This window comes from Brachionichthys hirsutus, chromosome 16 (assembly GCF_040956055.1).
Source record: "Brachionichthys hirsutus isolate HB-005 chromosome 16, CSIRO-AGI_Bhir_v1, whole genome shotgun sequence".
Lineage (NCBI taxonomy): Eukaryota > Metazoa > Chordata > Actinopteri > Lophiiformes > Brachionichthyidae > Brachionichthys > Brachionichthys hirsutus.
Genome location: NC_090912.1, coordinates 2048069 through 2063504, shown reverse-complemented (window position 1 = coordinate 2063504; position 15436 = coordinate 2048069). Strand labels below are relative to the sequence as shown.

The 15436-nt window shown below is 50.7% G+C and overlaps 3 protein-coding genes across 3 annotated transcripts; all 3 read left to right on the top strand.

Moving 5' to 3' along the window:
* The first annotated feature begins 735 nt into the window (after positions 1-735).
* Positions 736-4918, top strand: rab5c (RAB5C, member RAS oncogene family). Its single transcript, XM_068749907.1, has 6 exons — positions 736-885; positions 2636-2923; positions 3191-3342; positions 3423-3545; positions 3628-3721; positions 3948-4918. Exons 2-6 carry the CDS (start codon positions 2758-2760, stop codon positions 4073-4075), a joined length of 663 nt encoding a protein of 220 aa, XP_068606008.1. The 5' UTR covers positions 736-885; positions 2636-2757; the 3' UTR covers positions 4076-4918.
* Positions 4919-5210: 292 nt separating this feature from the next.
* Positions 5211-10018, top strand: kat2a (K(lysine) acetyltransferase 2A). Its single transcript, XM_068749905.1, has 18 exons — positions 5211-5435; positions 5724-5847; positions 5936-6081; positions 6163-6252; positions 6365-6546; positions 6652-6843; positions 7013-7119; positions 7271-7375; positions 7456-7592; positions 7679-7887; positions 7975-8101; positions 8188-8298; positions 8374-8517; positions 8593-8707; positions 8785-8821; positions 8931-8994; positions 9067-9151; positions 9247-10018. The coding sequence occupies exons 1-18, from the start codon at positions 5211-5213 to the stop codon at positions 9438-9440; spliced, it is 2394 nt and encodes a 797-aa protein (XP_068606006.1). The 3' UTR covers positions 9441-10018.
* Positions 10019-11800: 1782 nt separating this feature from the next.
* On the top strand, positions 11801-15211 carry dhx58 (DEXH (Asp-Glu-X-His) box polypeptide 58). The gene is made up of 11 exons (XM_068749906.1): positions 11801-11977; positions 12074-12278; positions 12373-12563; positions 12667-12780; positions 12919-13051; positions 13141-13326; positions 13412-13653; positions 13747-14058; positions 14137-14327; positions 14486-14585; positions 14682-15211. The coding sequence occupies exons 1-11, from the start codon at positions 11801-11803 to the stop codon at positions 14853-14855; spliced, it is 2025 nt and encodes a 674-aa protein (XP_068606007.1). The 3' UTR covers positions 14856-15211.
* Positions 15212-15436: the final 225 nt, after the last annotated feature.

Below are 15436 nucleotides of genomic sequence, written 5' to 3'. Positions count from 1 at the left end.
TTTAAATTATGCAGCAAATGCACAGCACCTGAACCTTTAAGAACATCTTTATGAAAACTGAATAGTTCATAATGTACACTAGAAATAGGATTACAGTCTGACACTGTATGTCACATCTTTATCCCCTATCTACATTGTTTTAAGTGGCATGTTTCGTTGTGTTATTTCCCCAGTGGGAATGCTTAGCAGACTCCTTACATGGTTAGATTGTTATTCACTTTTTCTGTATAACAGTCATTAAAATGAGTTATGGACTCGCTCTAAAACTCTGGGTGCAGCGTCTTAATCCAGAATAACGTCAAACTGCAAGAAACATCTAGCAACGTCATATCATCTGGAACTGAATCCCAGCAGTGACTAGTTTATGGAATACAAAATAAAGTTAAATTAAACTATTATTATGTGAGGCAGAACAACTGAAAAAGCATCTAGGATTTATAAAAGAAAAATACCACGCATTAATTCAAATGAATACACAAGGACATTTAAAATACTCATCATAGTGCACAAATTCTTTGGGGGGGGGGGGGGGATTAATGCTTGTGAAAATGTGGCAATTATCGTCAGAACGCAGTCAGCGTGTATCTGTCAATGAATGTGAGACCCTGCTCCCATTGGCTGTGAGGCACGGGGGGCGTCACACATCCGACTGCTGTGATTGGTCAAGCGGACACTGACAACAACAACAAAAGGGACGTTCCCGGAAGACTCGCTAACCGGAAAGGAAGGCCGGAGCCCAAGAAGAAGAGAAAGGCGACGAAGAAGAAGAAAAAGAAATAGAAGAAGAAGAAGAAGAGGAGGAGGAGGAAGAGGAATAAGAAATAGAAGAAGAAGAAGGAGAAGACCGCTGCCGCCGCCGAAACGAGTGTCAGAAGTTAAAGTGCTGTAAGTGAAACAATTTGAAACAATAGCGCAGGAAACATGGACGAGCGCCGAACGAATGCGGGGATATTTTGTCTGACAGCTGTTGGATGTTTTTAGAGTCCCGACATTTTGACGAGCCGAGCATCCAAGTCCGGGTTCGGTCGGGAGATCGCGCTTTAACGCCATGAACAAACACAGCTGGGTCAGAAAGAGCCATAGAAATGTCGTTTCCGACACTTGGCGCTGAATGCTAACGTAGCTAGCGGTGCCGGAGCTGTTAGAGTTAACATGCTGGCTCTTAGCAGTAATTTAAATCACACGGTTCACGCTAGCAGGCTGGTGCTAATGCTAGTTATCTGTCAGACTGCCGGTTTAATTCCACCTGCTCGGGCTCCTGTCGTATTTATGATGAACGCACTTTGTCCTGCTGAGGCAGAAACGCATCTTGCCCAACAAGGGAAGTGAATTTGTCCCCATCAGTGTGTGCAGTAGTTTATTTTTGTTTCAGAAATGTCTCAGGTTGCTGAGCAGTTTGGAGCTTTTCCACGCAGATTTCACGAGGAAAGGAAGTTCCTGCGATTTCCTTTCAGCCCTGCTAACTGCTGGTGATGAGCATCCTGTTTGCTTTTCCTGTCACCGTTCTGGAATTTCCTGTTTTATTGGAAATCAGATAAAGTATTTTGCCATTTTGTCTTTTTTCTCTTGTGTAAATTAGACGTTTCAGTGGCGCTGATGAGGCCCGCTGAAGTTACAGCCTCCTTTAAATCAAATAATAAACTGGTCTGATTGATCCTGAGGTTCTTTGATGTCTAAAATAAATTCTGTGGAGGGAAGTGGCGAACGGGCGTGAATGAAGCTGAGCAGTTCTGACTCTTTTTGGGCAGAGCTCTGATCTCTTATCACATGTTGGAGCTTAAGCCCGGCTCGGGCTGAGAGGGAACCCCCCCCCCCGTGCAACTTGGAGCAACTTTTCCTCATTCCCCTCGTCACTCGGAAATGTTCAGACCTGCCGCTCGGCTTCGGGGTTCGCAGCGCTGCTTGAAGGCCGAGGCTACCCCAAGATGTTGATGCCGTCAGCAGGAAAATGTGTTCCGCAAGTTTCACTTCCTGCCTCGAGCTGCGTTGCTTCCTGTCCTTTGACCAAGGAGAAGCTGACCAGGCGTGTTCCAGCCAACTGGAAACAGATTAGGCAGCGGTTCAGATTAAATTGGCGTGTTGGATGATTTCCTCCAACAGATTAGCCTGCAGGGCTCCTCCTTGGATCGTCCGACGCCGACGACGGGGGGGTGCGATACGATGATGCGTGTCTAAATATGCCTCTGCGGTTTGCTGATTAGTCTATTTCAGTCTGAGATCATCATCTACGGCTTTCACAGCGTCGAGTCATTGCTTAACGTTGTGGTGACATCAGACGAGTCACGGCAGCGAGCTCGCGTGGCGATCATGTGACTGAGGACGGCGTCGGCGCTGAACTTTATGATCCTTTCTCTGCTTTGTGTTCTAGTTTGCGTTTAATGTGAACGCTTTAACTTCCACCGTTGATCCTCCAGGTCCACTTTGTGTTGTCGCTCAGCCGTGGCCCGTGGGGGCGGGGGGGCGTCTGTCCCCATCCTGAAGGAGAAGACGCGGTTTCACATGAGGCGCTATTCATTGACGCTAAATGTGGTTACATGATCATGATGAACTCTGTGTCGGCCCCGCCCCGAATGTCCCCGAGGTTTCTGTGTCGTCAGCATAAAACTTGGAATTGAACGTTTCCTGTTTCCTGCAGGCTCCCATCGGTGAGGCCTTCTCTTCCTCCGGCTCGCGCGCCGACCCAAACCCGGCCGAGGCCAAAGGTTACCCAGGCGTCTCCCTCCTCGCTTGGCTTCTTCTCATCTTCATCACTGCACTATGGCAGGGCGGGGCGGACCGGCTCGGAACAGCGGCCCGGCTCCCACCAACAAGATCTGCCAGTTTAAGCTGGTTCTGTTGGGGGAGTCGGCGGTGGGGAAGTCCAGCCTGGTTCTGCGCTTTGTCAAAGGCCAGTTCCACGAGTACCAGGAGAGCACCATCGGAGGTGAGGGCTCGGCGTTGGAGTCAATATAAGAAATGTGGTTAAAAGGGTTATTACAGATTTATTACACGACCCCCACGGTCTGCTAACAGCCGCTAGCTGTTAGCCACACCGGTGCTGGAGAATGTTTCCCGTTCAGCTGAAATGCTCCTAAATATTTACGTGTTTTAAGAGTCAGCCCGTTGCTTTCCTTCTTCTTTATTTTGCGCCTTCTTTAATAATACTCAAATGAGTAAACGAGTGTTTAAAAACACGGCGCTTTGTTTCCAGCGGCGTTCCTCACGCAGACGGTGTGTTTGGATGACACGACGGTCAAATTTGAGATCTGGGACACTGCGGGACAAGAGCGGTATCACAGCCTCGCGCCGATGTACTACAGAGGGGCGCAGGCCGCCATCGTGGTCTACGACATCACCAAACCGGTGAGTCGTGGTCCGGAAGCTTCAGATCACCGCAGCTCGCGATGACTCGTGCAGACCTTTTATTTATTTATTTATTTAAGGACACGTTTACGCGTGCAAAGAGCTGGGTGAAGGAGCTGCAGCGACCGGCCGGGCCGGATATCGTTATCGCACTGACGGGAAACAAAGCGGATCTGGCCGACAAGCGAGTCGTAGAAATTCAGGTACAGCGGAATCGTTAAAAAAATAAAATAAAAAAATTACAGTTTGCAAATAAATGTGTTTTTTTTTTTTTTTTCCTTTCAGGAAGCACAAGAATACGCCGACGACAACGGTCTGCTGTTCATGGAAACGTCGGCCAAAACTGCCGTGAACGTCAACGAGGTCTTCATGGCTATCGGTGGGTGTCGATCAACACGACGCGCTTCAACCAGAGATTATTGTCACCAATGACTAATCTGTTCATTTGAGTATTCATCATTTTATCTATTAATGTCAGAAATAGTGAAAAATACAGTATCGTGTATGTGTATTTTATACCAAGTAATTCCACCGAGGGTTGAGGGGAGAAGTAATCCATAGAGAAAGGAGTCTCAGTCTGAATTCTTTGTTCTGCAAAATAACAGCCAAGAAGCTTCCCAAGAGCGAGCCTCAGGGCGGGGCCGGCGCCGGCGGACGAGCCAGAGGGGGCGTGGACCTCCAGGAAGCGGCGCCACAGGGCAGAAGTGGGCGGTGCTGCGGGAGCGGGAACTAACCAACGGCTTTGATCGACCAGACCGGATATCAGCCAGTCCTATTGGTCGGACCGGCACCGATGACTGGCCGGTTAACTGCCCCTCAGGCGGCCCCACCCCACAGGCTTAAATCGTCTCCTGCCCCAGGATCGGCCAGTCCGTGACCTCTGACGATGATGGACACTCGACATCACCTCGAGGGGAAACAAAACGCCCCATTCACGGAAGGAATACAACGACGCTCGTTGTACCTGCACCAAGAATTTACTATTCCCACTCGCGACGCAGTCGGCATTCCTTGGTCCCGGTCAGATCCCCGGAAGAGAAGAATATTGATATCTGGGCAACGGGAAAGGACGTATTTCCTCCACGATAGATCTGTGCAGATGAAATTACTACTTATTGTTATCACTGTTGTTATTGCTTCAGCTTCTTTTGATACTTGCATGAAGTGTAATCTGTTATCAAACCATATGCAGTAAATAGTACTTTAATCTTCACCCATTTTAGCACCAATGAATCATTTGAATCATCGTACAATCACAAATATATATACTAGATTTGTTTACTTGACAAAAGTAACTTCACAACTGCGTATCGACCGCATTGCTGCATTTGTATCTGACTTTTCAGATTCATAATCGAGCAGTTATTGTAAGAATATCTTTCCAATCTACGCGTTTTCTTGCCTTTGATTATTTCTCGATGGATTGATTTTCTATCATTTCTTTGGCCTGGAGATCTATCATATTAAATGCACTGGTTCTGCTGAGATGTCGGCCTTTCTTATTTCTTTTGTCTTAAAATCAGATTATTTAAATGCCACTAGGTTACTGGAAAACAAATCAGTCATCAAACTGCATTACCCATAATCCCCACCACAGATGAGTGTGCTGCTTTCATGCGCAGTTACGAGAAATCCAGAAATCAATCTGGTTTTATGTTTCTGCTATGAAATGTATTCATTTTCGTTGGAGTATGCTGCGCTATTTATGCGTGGTATTCTTTTGCCCTTGGTGTTACTGTTAATTATAAAAACATTCCTCTATTTTACTCCCAAACATCGCCGCCGTCCCTTTAGATCTACTTTTACCGACAGCCCCTGAAGGCAGCATGCGCGTTAACTGGGACAGACGGAAGGGCAGCAGCGTGGCTATGTCGGACCCGGCGGCGCAGGCCTTGCAACCCCGGCTCCTCCAAGCTCAGTCCACTGGGTCAACTGGCTCCAGCGGTGCCGCGACGGGTTCGGCGTCAGGCAGTAGCGACCCGTCCAGACCGGGACTGAGCCAGCAGCAGCGCGCCAGCCAGAAGAAAGCCCAAGTCCGAGCTTTCCCACGGGCGAAGAAGCTCGAGAAACTTGGCGTCTTCTCCGCATGCAAGGTAGCTAGGCTAGCTAGCTGAAGTTCACCACAACAAAGCGGGGGGGTTAGCTCGGGTGGAGCTAATGCTGACGCATCCACGGAACCGCAAATAAGCGCAAATAAACAAAAAAGCGTGACATCCGTGGCGTAAATGTCAACTTTTCTAGCTAGCTAGCTAGCTAGCTCTATCATTCATAATGCATCTCGCGTTTTAAGCTGTGTCGTCATCACTGACGCGCCCGAGCGGCATCAGAGCCATTGTTTGAGCCTCTGTATTTGACGTGCAGCTTTATTCTTCTTCTTCCAGGCTGTTGACACGTGCAAGTGTAACGGATGGAAAAACCCCAACCCGCCATCGGCCACGCGCGTGGACCTGCAGCAGCAAGCGGCCAGCCCGAGCGAGTCGTGCCGCAGCTGTGGACACGCTCTGGGTACGAACAGCGCCCTGCACCAGACTCCCAATACCAGGTCGGGTTGACCTTTGACCCGGCCTTAATGCCTGCTTTATTGCACTGACAGCTGACCACGTGTCCCACTTGGAAAACGTGTCTGAGGACGAGATCAACAGGCTGCTGGGGATGGTGGTGGACGTGGAGAACCTCTTCATGTCCGTGCACAAGGAGGAGGACACGGACACCAAGCAGGTCTACTTCTATCTGTTCAAGGTGAGCAGAAAGGTCGTCCGGCGTGAGTCTTAATGCGAGTTAGAAACCCACCCGGATGTTCTATTGACCCCCCCCCCCCAGCTGCTGAGGAAATGCATCCTGCAGATGAGCCAGCCGGTCGTGGAGGGATCGCTCGGAAGCCCGCCTTTTGACAAACCCAACATTGAGCAGGTGAGCCTCGAACTTAAAAAGAATCTAAGCGTGCTGTGAAGCATCCGCAGGAAATAGTCCCGCCCGGATAAAGATGGACGTCTTATGATTCCGCGTCCGCCTCTCTCCGAAGGGCGTTTTGAATTTCGTTCAGTACAAGTTCAGCCACCTGGCGCCGAGGGAACGGCAGACCATGTTTGAGCTTTCCAAGATGTTCCTCCTGTGCCTGAATTACTGGAAGCTGGAGACGCCGACTCAGTACCGCCAGCGCACCCAGAAAGACGACGGGACGGTGTACAAGGTGGACTACACCAGGTGCGTACGCGCGCCCCGCCCCCCCGCTGGGTTTCCGTATGGACCGCTGGTGTCCCTCCCCATGACGGCGGCGTTTCCCCCCCCGCCCCCCTTCTGCTCTCCCAGGTGGCTTTGCTACTGCCACGTCCCCCAGAGCAACGACAGCCTGCCGCGCTACGAGACCACCCACGTGTTCGGCCGCAGTTTGCTCAAGTCCATTTTCACCGTGACCCGGCGCCAGCTCCTGGAGAAGTTCAGGGTGGAGAAGGACAAGCTCCTCCCAGAGAAGCGCACGCTCATCCTCACGCACTTCCCCAAGTAAGGGGTCGCACATCTGGACGTCGGTTTGGGGGTCTGGCCTTTTTCCCCGACGCCGTCGACCCCCCCCCCCCCCCGCCTCCTGGGTGCGCGCTGGTCGGGGTGTCACCGCTCCGTGTGCGTCGGTTCTGCTCGTGTACCCAGCGGCGTTCTGCTTTGTGCTCGTCAGGTTCTTGTCGATGCTGGAGGAAGAAATCTACGGAGAGAATTCACCCATCTGGGAAGCGGACTTCACCATGCCGGCGGCGGACGGAACGCAGCTGGAACACCAGCCGGGTGAGGGCGGGTCGAAAGGTCATCGGGGCGGAACCAGAACGTCTGGTTGACGTTACCGTGAAGCTTTCGGCCCGTTTAGAACCACAAATCTGCGTTTTTTAAAACGTGATGTCGGACGACGGGCAGGAATGGGTTTGCGTCTCCGTTGCAGCGATCGTTCCCGCCGCTGTGTCCGGCTCGCCTGCCCTTCCCAAAGGTCTGAGCGGCGTCGCCTCTCTGGGAAGTCTGGACGCTGCAGGCGGAGAATCCATCGCAGGTCTGTGAGCGGCGTCCCGGCCGGCGTTCCCACGGCTTTCCGTCGCCGCTCTGCTCTGACGAGTTCCTCCGTGTGTTCAGGGGAGAAGCGTAAAATTCCAGAGCCGCTGACTCTGGAGGACGCCAAGCGGATCCGCGTGATGGGAGACATCCCCATGGAGCTGGTCAACGAGGTGATGATGACCATCACCGATCCTGCCGCCATGCTCGGACCGGAGGTGAGCTGCGTAACCCCCGGCGATTGGATGAAGGGGGGGGGGGAGGAGCCTGTTGGTCGTCAAAGTTTCTGTGCTAATCTCTGTAGACTAATCTTCTGACTCCAAACGCTGCCCGCGATGAGACTGCCAGGTTGGAGGAGAGGCGGGGCATCATAGAGTTCCACGTCATCGGAAACTCGCTTTCCCAGAAGTCCAATAAGAAGATCCTGATGTGGCTGGTCGGCCTGCAGAACGTCTTCTCTCACCAGTTGCCTCGCATGCCCAAAGAGTACATCACCCGGCTGGTGTTCGACCCGTACGTAGATGTCCTCTTACCCCGCCCCCGCCCCCCGCCCCCTACTGGACGCCTGCTCGCCGTCCTGACGTCTCCCGTCTCCCGCAGGAAGCACAAGACCCTCGCCCTCATCAAAGACGGCCGCGTCATCGGCGGCATCTGTTTCAGGATGTTTCCAACTCAGGGCTTCACGGAGATCGTCTTCTGTGCCGTCACGTCCAACGAGCAAGTGAAGGTGAGAGGTCAAAAATAAAATAAAAAGCGGCCGCTGTAATCTTCAAGTCCCTCGCGCTTCCTGTTCTGTAATCTGCTCGTTTCCAGGGTTACGGCACCCACCTGATGAACCACCTGAAGGAGTACCACATCAAACACAACATCCTCTACTTCCTCACGTACGCAGACGAGTACGCCATTGGCTACTTCAAGAAGCAGGTTGCTGAAGCGTGACCCCGTTCGTCCCCCCCCCGCCGTTACCGCCCTGACGGAAATTCCTCCTTCCCTCCGCAGGGCTTTTCCAAAGACATCAAAGTGCCGAAGAGTCGCTACTTGGGATACATCAAAGACTACGAGGGCGCGACCCTCATGGAGTGCGAGCTGAACCCCAGGATCCCGTACACGGAGCTCTCCCACATCATCAAGAGGCAGAAGGAGGTGGGCGAGGCCTCGCCGTGTGTTTTCTGCTCCAGAACTTTATTAAACCCAAAATAATCCCAATTGCCCGAACAGATTATAAAGAAGCTGATTGAAAGGAAGCAGAGCCAGATCCGGAAGGTGTACCCCGGCCTCACCTGCTTCAAGGAGGGCGTCCGGCAGATCCCAGTGGAGAGCATTCCGGGCATCCGTGAGTTCCTGTTTTGTGTACGTTTGAAAGATTTTTTTTTTTTTTAAATAACGTTTTCAAGTTTCTTCCCCTTCCAGGAGAAACGGGCTGGACACCCACGAACAAGGATAAAGGGTAAGATCTCATGTCGGCGGCGTAGCGATCCGCTTCGTGTGTCTGACCTACTCGATAAAAACGATTGATCGACACTATCGATCTTTTTTCTTTTCTTTTTCTTCTGCAGGAAGGAGGTGAAAGATCCTGACGTGTTGTACAACATGTTGAAGAACCTTCTGGCCCAGATAAAGGTAACGACCGACCGACCGAACGTAGAAAATGAAAAATAAAAAAAGCCACCAGTGAGGACTTTCTCTCGCCAGACTCATCCTGACGCGTGGCCCTTCATGGAACCGGTGAAAAAGTCCGAGGCTCCCGATTATTACGAGATAATCCGCTTTCCCATCGGTCAGTGAACGTCACATTCCACGGCAACGCTTCACAACGTGCTCGTTTTGGTGATTTTCTTTTTTTTTTTTAATCCCCTTTTCAATGTTCCGTAGACCTGAAGACCATGACGGAGAGACTGAAGAACAGATACTACGTGACCAAGAAGCTCTTCATCGCCGACCTGCAGCGAATCATCACCAACTGCCGCGAGTACAACCTCCCGGACAGCGAGTACTGCAAGTGCGCCAACACGCTGGAGAAGTTCTTCTACTTCAAGCTGAAAGACGGAGGCCTGATTGAGAAATGAACTCGGCGAGAGTTTACTCGACCCCGCGAGAGGCGATCGTGGAGACGGGCGTCGCATCCGAGTCGGCGAAAGTCGGGCTCCGCCAGGACGTCGTCGGACTCGGAACGAACGCGACCGAGGTTCGCCTGGACGTATGAAGAATCGACAAAAACCTTCGTTTTCTCCTTTTCCGGGACTTGACTTTCCGCCGGGCGTACCAAAGCTGTAGGTCCAAGTCGTTCCACACGTTCCACGCTGGCCTGGGACCGACCTGGTTCTGTTACGTTTCGCTGCATTTGTTCATTCCCGTGGGGAACGGATCTCGGGACCTAAAGCCACGTTGCCTTCCGTTGCTGACAGACACTTGAACATCTCACCTAACCCGAAATGAACTGAAAACCTCCTGGTCGATCGTTATCGGTGGTTCTAGCTCCTCAGAAATGAAGGATTATTGCGCGTTCATTTCCTTCTGGTGCGTATTGAATACACAAAGGTAATTTTTTTTTTTTTAGGACTGGATGTCAAAAAGAAAAAAAAGCCGTTTGCATTTTTGGTTTCTGCAACCTTCAAATTATTCTAAAAAGAAACAAAGCATTGTGGATGAAAGTTTTTTCAGATGGGGGCGGGGGGGGGGGCTGAAATGGTTCTAATAAGATGCAAAAACTTCCAAAAGTGTTGCCTTGTGTTTTCATGTACACACAATAATAGATATTTGCACAGTAAAATATGACGCTTTTTAATGCACCATTTTCCACCGGCAGAGTTTTTTTTTTCACACCTAAGATGACGTCACGCTTTACTCTAGTCTATAGCGCGCTTAGTAATCGAGTACTTGGTTATTTATTTATGTAGTTCAATCACCGTGCTCTGAAGTACAGCCTCGGTTTGCTGCGTTGCTCATGGCGACGGATGAGGCTGCAGCTTCCTGACCGAGTTTGTGTGTTTCCGTACTTGAATTATTGACGTCCATGTTTCACTATTCAGAGTTTTTGGTTTTTACTTCTCTCTGTCGACCTTTGCTGCATTTCCGGTTTTCTCACAGGTCGGGTGAAGCGAAAAGTCTGTAGTTAAGGCATAAATAGCACTTCCTGTAACACCGCTCGTGACAATAAAGTTTTGTTTTTTACGACTAACTGGTCCTTAGCTGTTGTGGCTTAGAATAAAAATGAAGGACGACCAGATGGGTGTGAGCTCGAGTCCCGACTCGGGTTTGAGTGAAGTTTTACGACTTCCTGTTTCCTGTCTATGGAGTGTGGAGCTTCGGTTTCTCTTCCCTGGCTTATCGAAAGGCAAGGCAGGAGCAGTGTCGCTGAATAGTGCCCAGAGGCTGTCGTTAATCACGGTCTCCTTCAGTGGGGGGCCCCTTCCTGCAGCAGTTTTAAGTTTCGTTTCTGTATCCCAGCTGGTCCGGAACTGGGTTTAAATCCCGCCTGAAACCACTGCGGAGTTCTCTACGTGTTCGCAGCGTATGTGAGATTTATAAAAATAATTTCCTGTCACACATTTAATTCAGACTTTGTGCATTTAAATGTAAACTAAACCTTACCAGTTATGCAGGGGGAGGATCTTGTTTGAGCGCAGAGACCCGGATGTGTCTCCAGTGCACTGTTGCCTCACACCAAGAAGGGTGCAGGTTCGAATCCGACTTGCTGCCTTCCTGTGAGGAGTTTGCATGTTGTCTTTGTGCGTTCTTTCCGGATTCTCCGGATCTGAATTTGCATGTTTTTGGAGTTGGGAGGAAACCAGAGTGGAAAACATCACAAACCCCACACAGATGGGATTTGAACCCAGTGCCTTCTCGCTGTGAGGCGACAGGGCTAACCACTACACCACCATGCCAATGACGAGTGCTGTTCTTCTTGTCCAGATTTGGGGAGTCTCCGCATTCCGCCCTTCTTTTACATGTAATTCTGGGATTTGCTTTTCGTAGACGTACTTCATTGAGCCCGAGCTGGGACTTGTACAGGTAGAGTTCAGGTCGAGTCCCTTTACCTCATTATCTGAGCTGCAACTCACTCATGGAGCGAGAATGAACCAAACATGGCGTGTGTGTGGCTTCCTTCCATCCTTCCAGCGGTGCTTCCCTCGCCCCTGCATCATTGACACCGTCGTTCCTCCATCGCCTCCCTCTGCAGGGCCGGTCTTCCGGGTTCTCGCAGCTTTTACTTTCATTTCTGCGTTGCTGCGACACACAGCGTCATTTCTGCACCTCCTGATCCCTGCGTTGTGCGGTGGATGTGCACCAGGAGCAGCAGCAGATCACACACACGCACACACGCACAGCTGACAGGCGAGTAAAGGATAAAAGGCAAAGCTGGCTTTTATTTTTCAGGACGTTGTGGCGGTGATGTCTGGTTCCGATGTCTTACAGGAGGCGCAGGATGGTGGATTTCCGACTCTACGGCTACCAGGAGGAAGTGGTCCAAAGGGCTCTCCTGGGAGAGAACGTCATAATCTGGCTTCCGACCGGCAGCGGGAAAACGCGTGCTGCTGTGTATGTGGCCAAAAGACACCTGGAGACCACACCCAACGCCAAGGTTATGGTCCTGGTGAACCGGGTATGCTCCTACGTCATAGTTCTGATCCTAGCGATGTATGTTCTGCTACCAGAGTAGCAGAACCGTGCGAAACATAAAGTGTCTCCGATACTGTAGGTTCACCTCGTAGAGCAACATTACAGCAACGAGTTCAAGCCTCACCTGGGTGGCCGCTACAAGCTGGTGGCGGTCACCAGCGACAGCGAGGTGAAGGACTTCTTCGGGAACGTGGTGCAGGACTCGGACTTGGTCGTCTGCACGGCACAGATCCTGCATAACGCTATGACCGACAAGGAGGAAGGCAAACACGTCGAGCTCTCGGGTCAGCAGAAGTTAGCCGGCGCGTCCCCGGGTTGGGCTTTTTTTATCACGTCCTTTTGAGAGATCCACAAAGGGATTGTAACTTTGCCTTGCAGACATCACTCTACTGATAATCGATGAATGCCACCACACCAAAAAGGATTCAGTCTACAACAAGGTGATGGGATCGTATGTGGAGCAGAAGCTGAAAGGAGAGGGGCCGTTGCCTCAGATCCTGGGTCTGACCGCGTCGCCGGGGGTAGGCGGTGCAAAGATCCTGGAAAATGCTGTCAACTATGTTCTGCAGGTCAGGCTTCCCCCCATCAGTCGTGGAGTTTTACCTGATTGATCCCTCGTATGAACCGATTTGGTTCATCACCCTCAACTCTTAGTCTTTTTCTCGCTCTCAGATTTGTGCCAACCTGGACTCAGCCATAGTTTCGACTAAAAACCACGTCCTCGAGCTGAAGGAGAAAGTACCAATACCCATCAAGACGTTTGACATTGTGGACAAAAGGCCTAAAGTGAGCAGCTTATTCTTTCCCTTCTTAAAGCTTTCAAGTCAGCGTTTGTAGAATTTGAGGGGAAAAGTCCAAGACAATAAAGGTCTTGGACTTTTATTGTCTAAAAGGCAACTTTCAGAAGTCATTTTTCCCACTCAGGATCCGTTCGGGGATCATCTGAGGAAAACGATGCAGCAGATCCACGAGTACATGAGCCCACCTCCGTATTTCAGGCTGAGAGAGTGCGGCACACAGGAGTACGAATCGGATGTGGTGGTTCTGGAATTGCGAGGTTAGACTGAAGTCCGCCCGCCGTGTTGTTTTAATGATCTCTGACGGTGATAAGGCGACGCCGGGTTGACTTCTATGTGTTCGGATCAGGAGTGAGAGAGAACAACCGGGTGCTGTCGCAATGCGCGCTCCACCTCAGGGAGTACAACGACGCCTTGCTCATCAACGACACCCTGCGAATGATGGATGCCTGTCGCTCTCTGGAGGAGTTCTACGACACCAAGTTCACTTCAGCCATTGACACAACAGACTCCTTCCTGAAGAGAACTTTCCAAGGTAGAAGTCTAGAAATGTTGCTCTGTTTTTCTGTCTGTTTGCAGGGTTGTTACGCCGGCGGCGCAATGATTGTGATTTTTCACAGAGAATCGAGTGGAGTTGAGGAAACTGGCCGGGGATTCTCGCTACGAGAACCCAAAGATGTCCAAACTTGAGAGCGTTCTGCTAAATCAGTTCGGTCCGAACGTGCAATCAAGGGGGATCCTCTTCTGCAAAACCCGTAAAGGCACCCACTACCTAAACGACTGGGTCAGCACCAACGAAGCCTTGCAGGAAGCCGGCGTCGTTGCATCAGCCATCACTGGTTCTGGCAATGGCATGACCCAGGTGTGTGGATTTACAAGCACTCATTCATAAACCAGGAACAACTCATCCACAGTTTTCTGCATCTCAGTCCACACCTGCATGCTGTCCCTGCAGAACGAGCAGAAGCACACGATCCGCAATTTCCGTAGTGGCGCGCTCAACCTCTTGATCTCGACTAGCGTGGCCGAAGAAGGCCTTGACATCCCGGAATGCAATTTGGTGGTGCGCTACGGACTGCTTACAAACGAGATTGCCCAGCAGCAGGCAATCGGACGAGCCCGCATGAGAGACAGCCAGTATTCAGTGGTCGGCCAGGCAGCGGGTCAGGAATTGCGGCGCGAGATCACCAACGAAAATCTGGAAGAGCTGACCGGAAAAGCGGTTGCGGTGGTCCAAGACATGAGCCTTGGGGCGTTCCGTGCGAAGGTCTGTCCGTCTTGGTCTCCCACTTCCACTGCTTTATGTCTTTTCCCGCCGTCACGCTTCCCTTTTCTTCGTCCTCAGATCGCTCTTCTGCAGAAGGAGTCCGTCCAGTCCAGAAGAGCCGCAGAATATCTGAATAGGCAGGAGAGGACTCGCAACAGTCCCGGCGGTACCCAGCTCTTGTGTCGAAATTGCTCTGAGCCCGTCGCCTCCGGCCACGACATCAAAGTCATCGACAACACGCACTACGTCAACGTCAATCCCGACTTTAAGTGAGTGGAATTCTTACCTTATTGCAACACGACGGTGTCGATAGCTTTGTCCAGTAACATGGAAACGTCCGGGGAAAAGTACGTTAAACCTGCGGCGAAGTGAAGAGTCTTTAGAAAGCACCTTTAAAACGCTAAAACTCGTTTTGCTCTGCGCTCAGGAAACGCTACAAAGTCGGTGGGCAGGTGGACTTTGGTAAGAAGTTCGATGACTGGGAGCCGGGCCGCAAAGTCCTTTGCAATAACGGCCAGTGCAACAAGGTACAGTCGGCCCTCAGACGCTGCTCCCATCCACAGCCTGATGTTGGTGCTCATGTTGGGGGGGGGTCGGGGGGGTGTTTTTTTTTTTATTTACAGCAGTGGGGATATGAGATGAACTACAAGGGGGTCGCCTTGCTGCCAAATCTAGCCATCAAGAACTTTGCCCTGGAGACCCCTAATGGCAGGACGAGTGTGAAGAAGTGGAAGGGGGTCCCTTTCCCCGTCGACCCCTTCAGCTTTGAAAAATACTGCCAAGACAACTTCGACTAAGAGGATCTGTGTGTGTTTGTTTGGTTTTCCCAGTCCAAAGTTCTGATTCAAGATTCATTCAGCAACTTTCTTGATCCCTAAAGGGGTCATTACTTTTAATTTTATTCAAATGTTTATTTGTCAGGGACCAGGCGCCTACAGACATACAGAATACCTGTATAAAGTACAACATGACCAGTGTAACAAAACTCATCCATAACGGCATCCGTCAGGTGCTCTGTTGGGGTTTTTTCCCTTTATCTACCACTAGGTGTCAGTGTTGGCTAACAATTGTCATCCTCTGGGGCTGCACGCTGATTAAACTTTTGCTGATGTACCCTTGAGCAAGTCGTTCTGTCCCCTGCTATTAGAATATCCTTCAGGTGTGTAGTTCTGATATGAAGAGCAGTAAAATCACCGTATGCGATAAAATACTCCTGATATGTTTTCGTATTTACTAACTAATGTATGCAATTACTAAAATGCAAAGTACTGGACAATCTATCTGCATCTGTTTATCACTTTCAATTCCTGTTGTTGTCTTCTTCTATTACTTGTATTTTATGTTGTACCGAAGCACCAAACGGAGCAGCGCTCCTAAT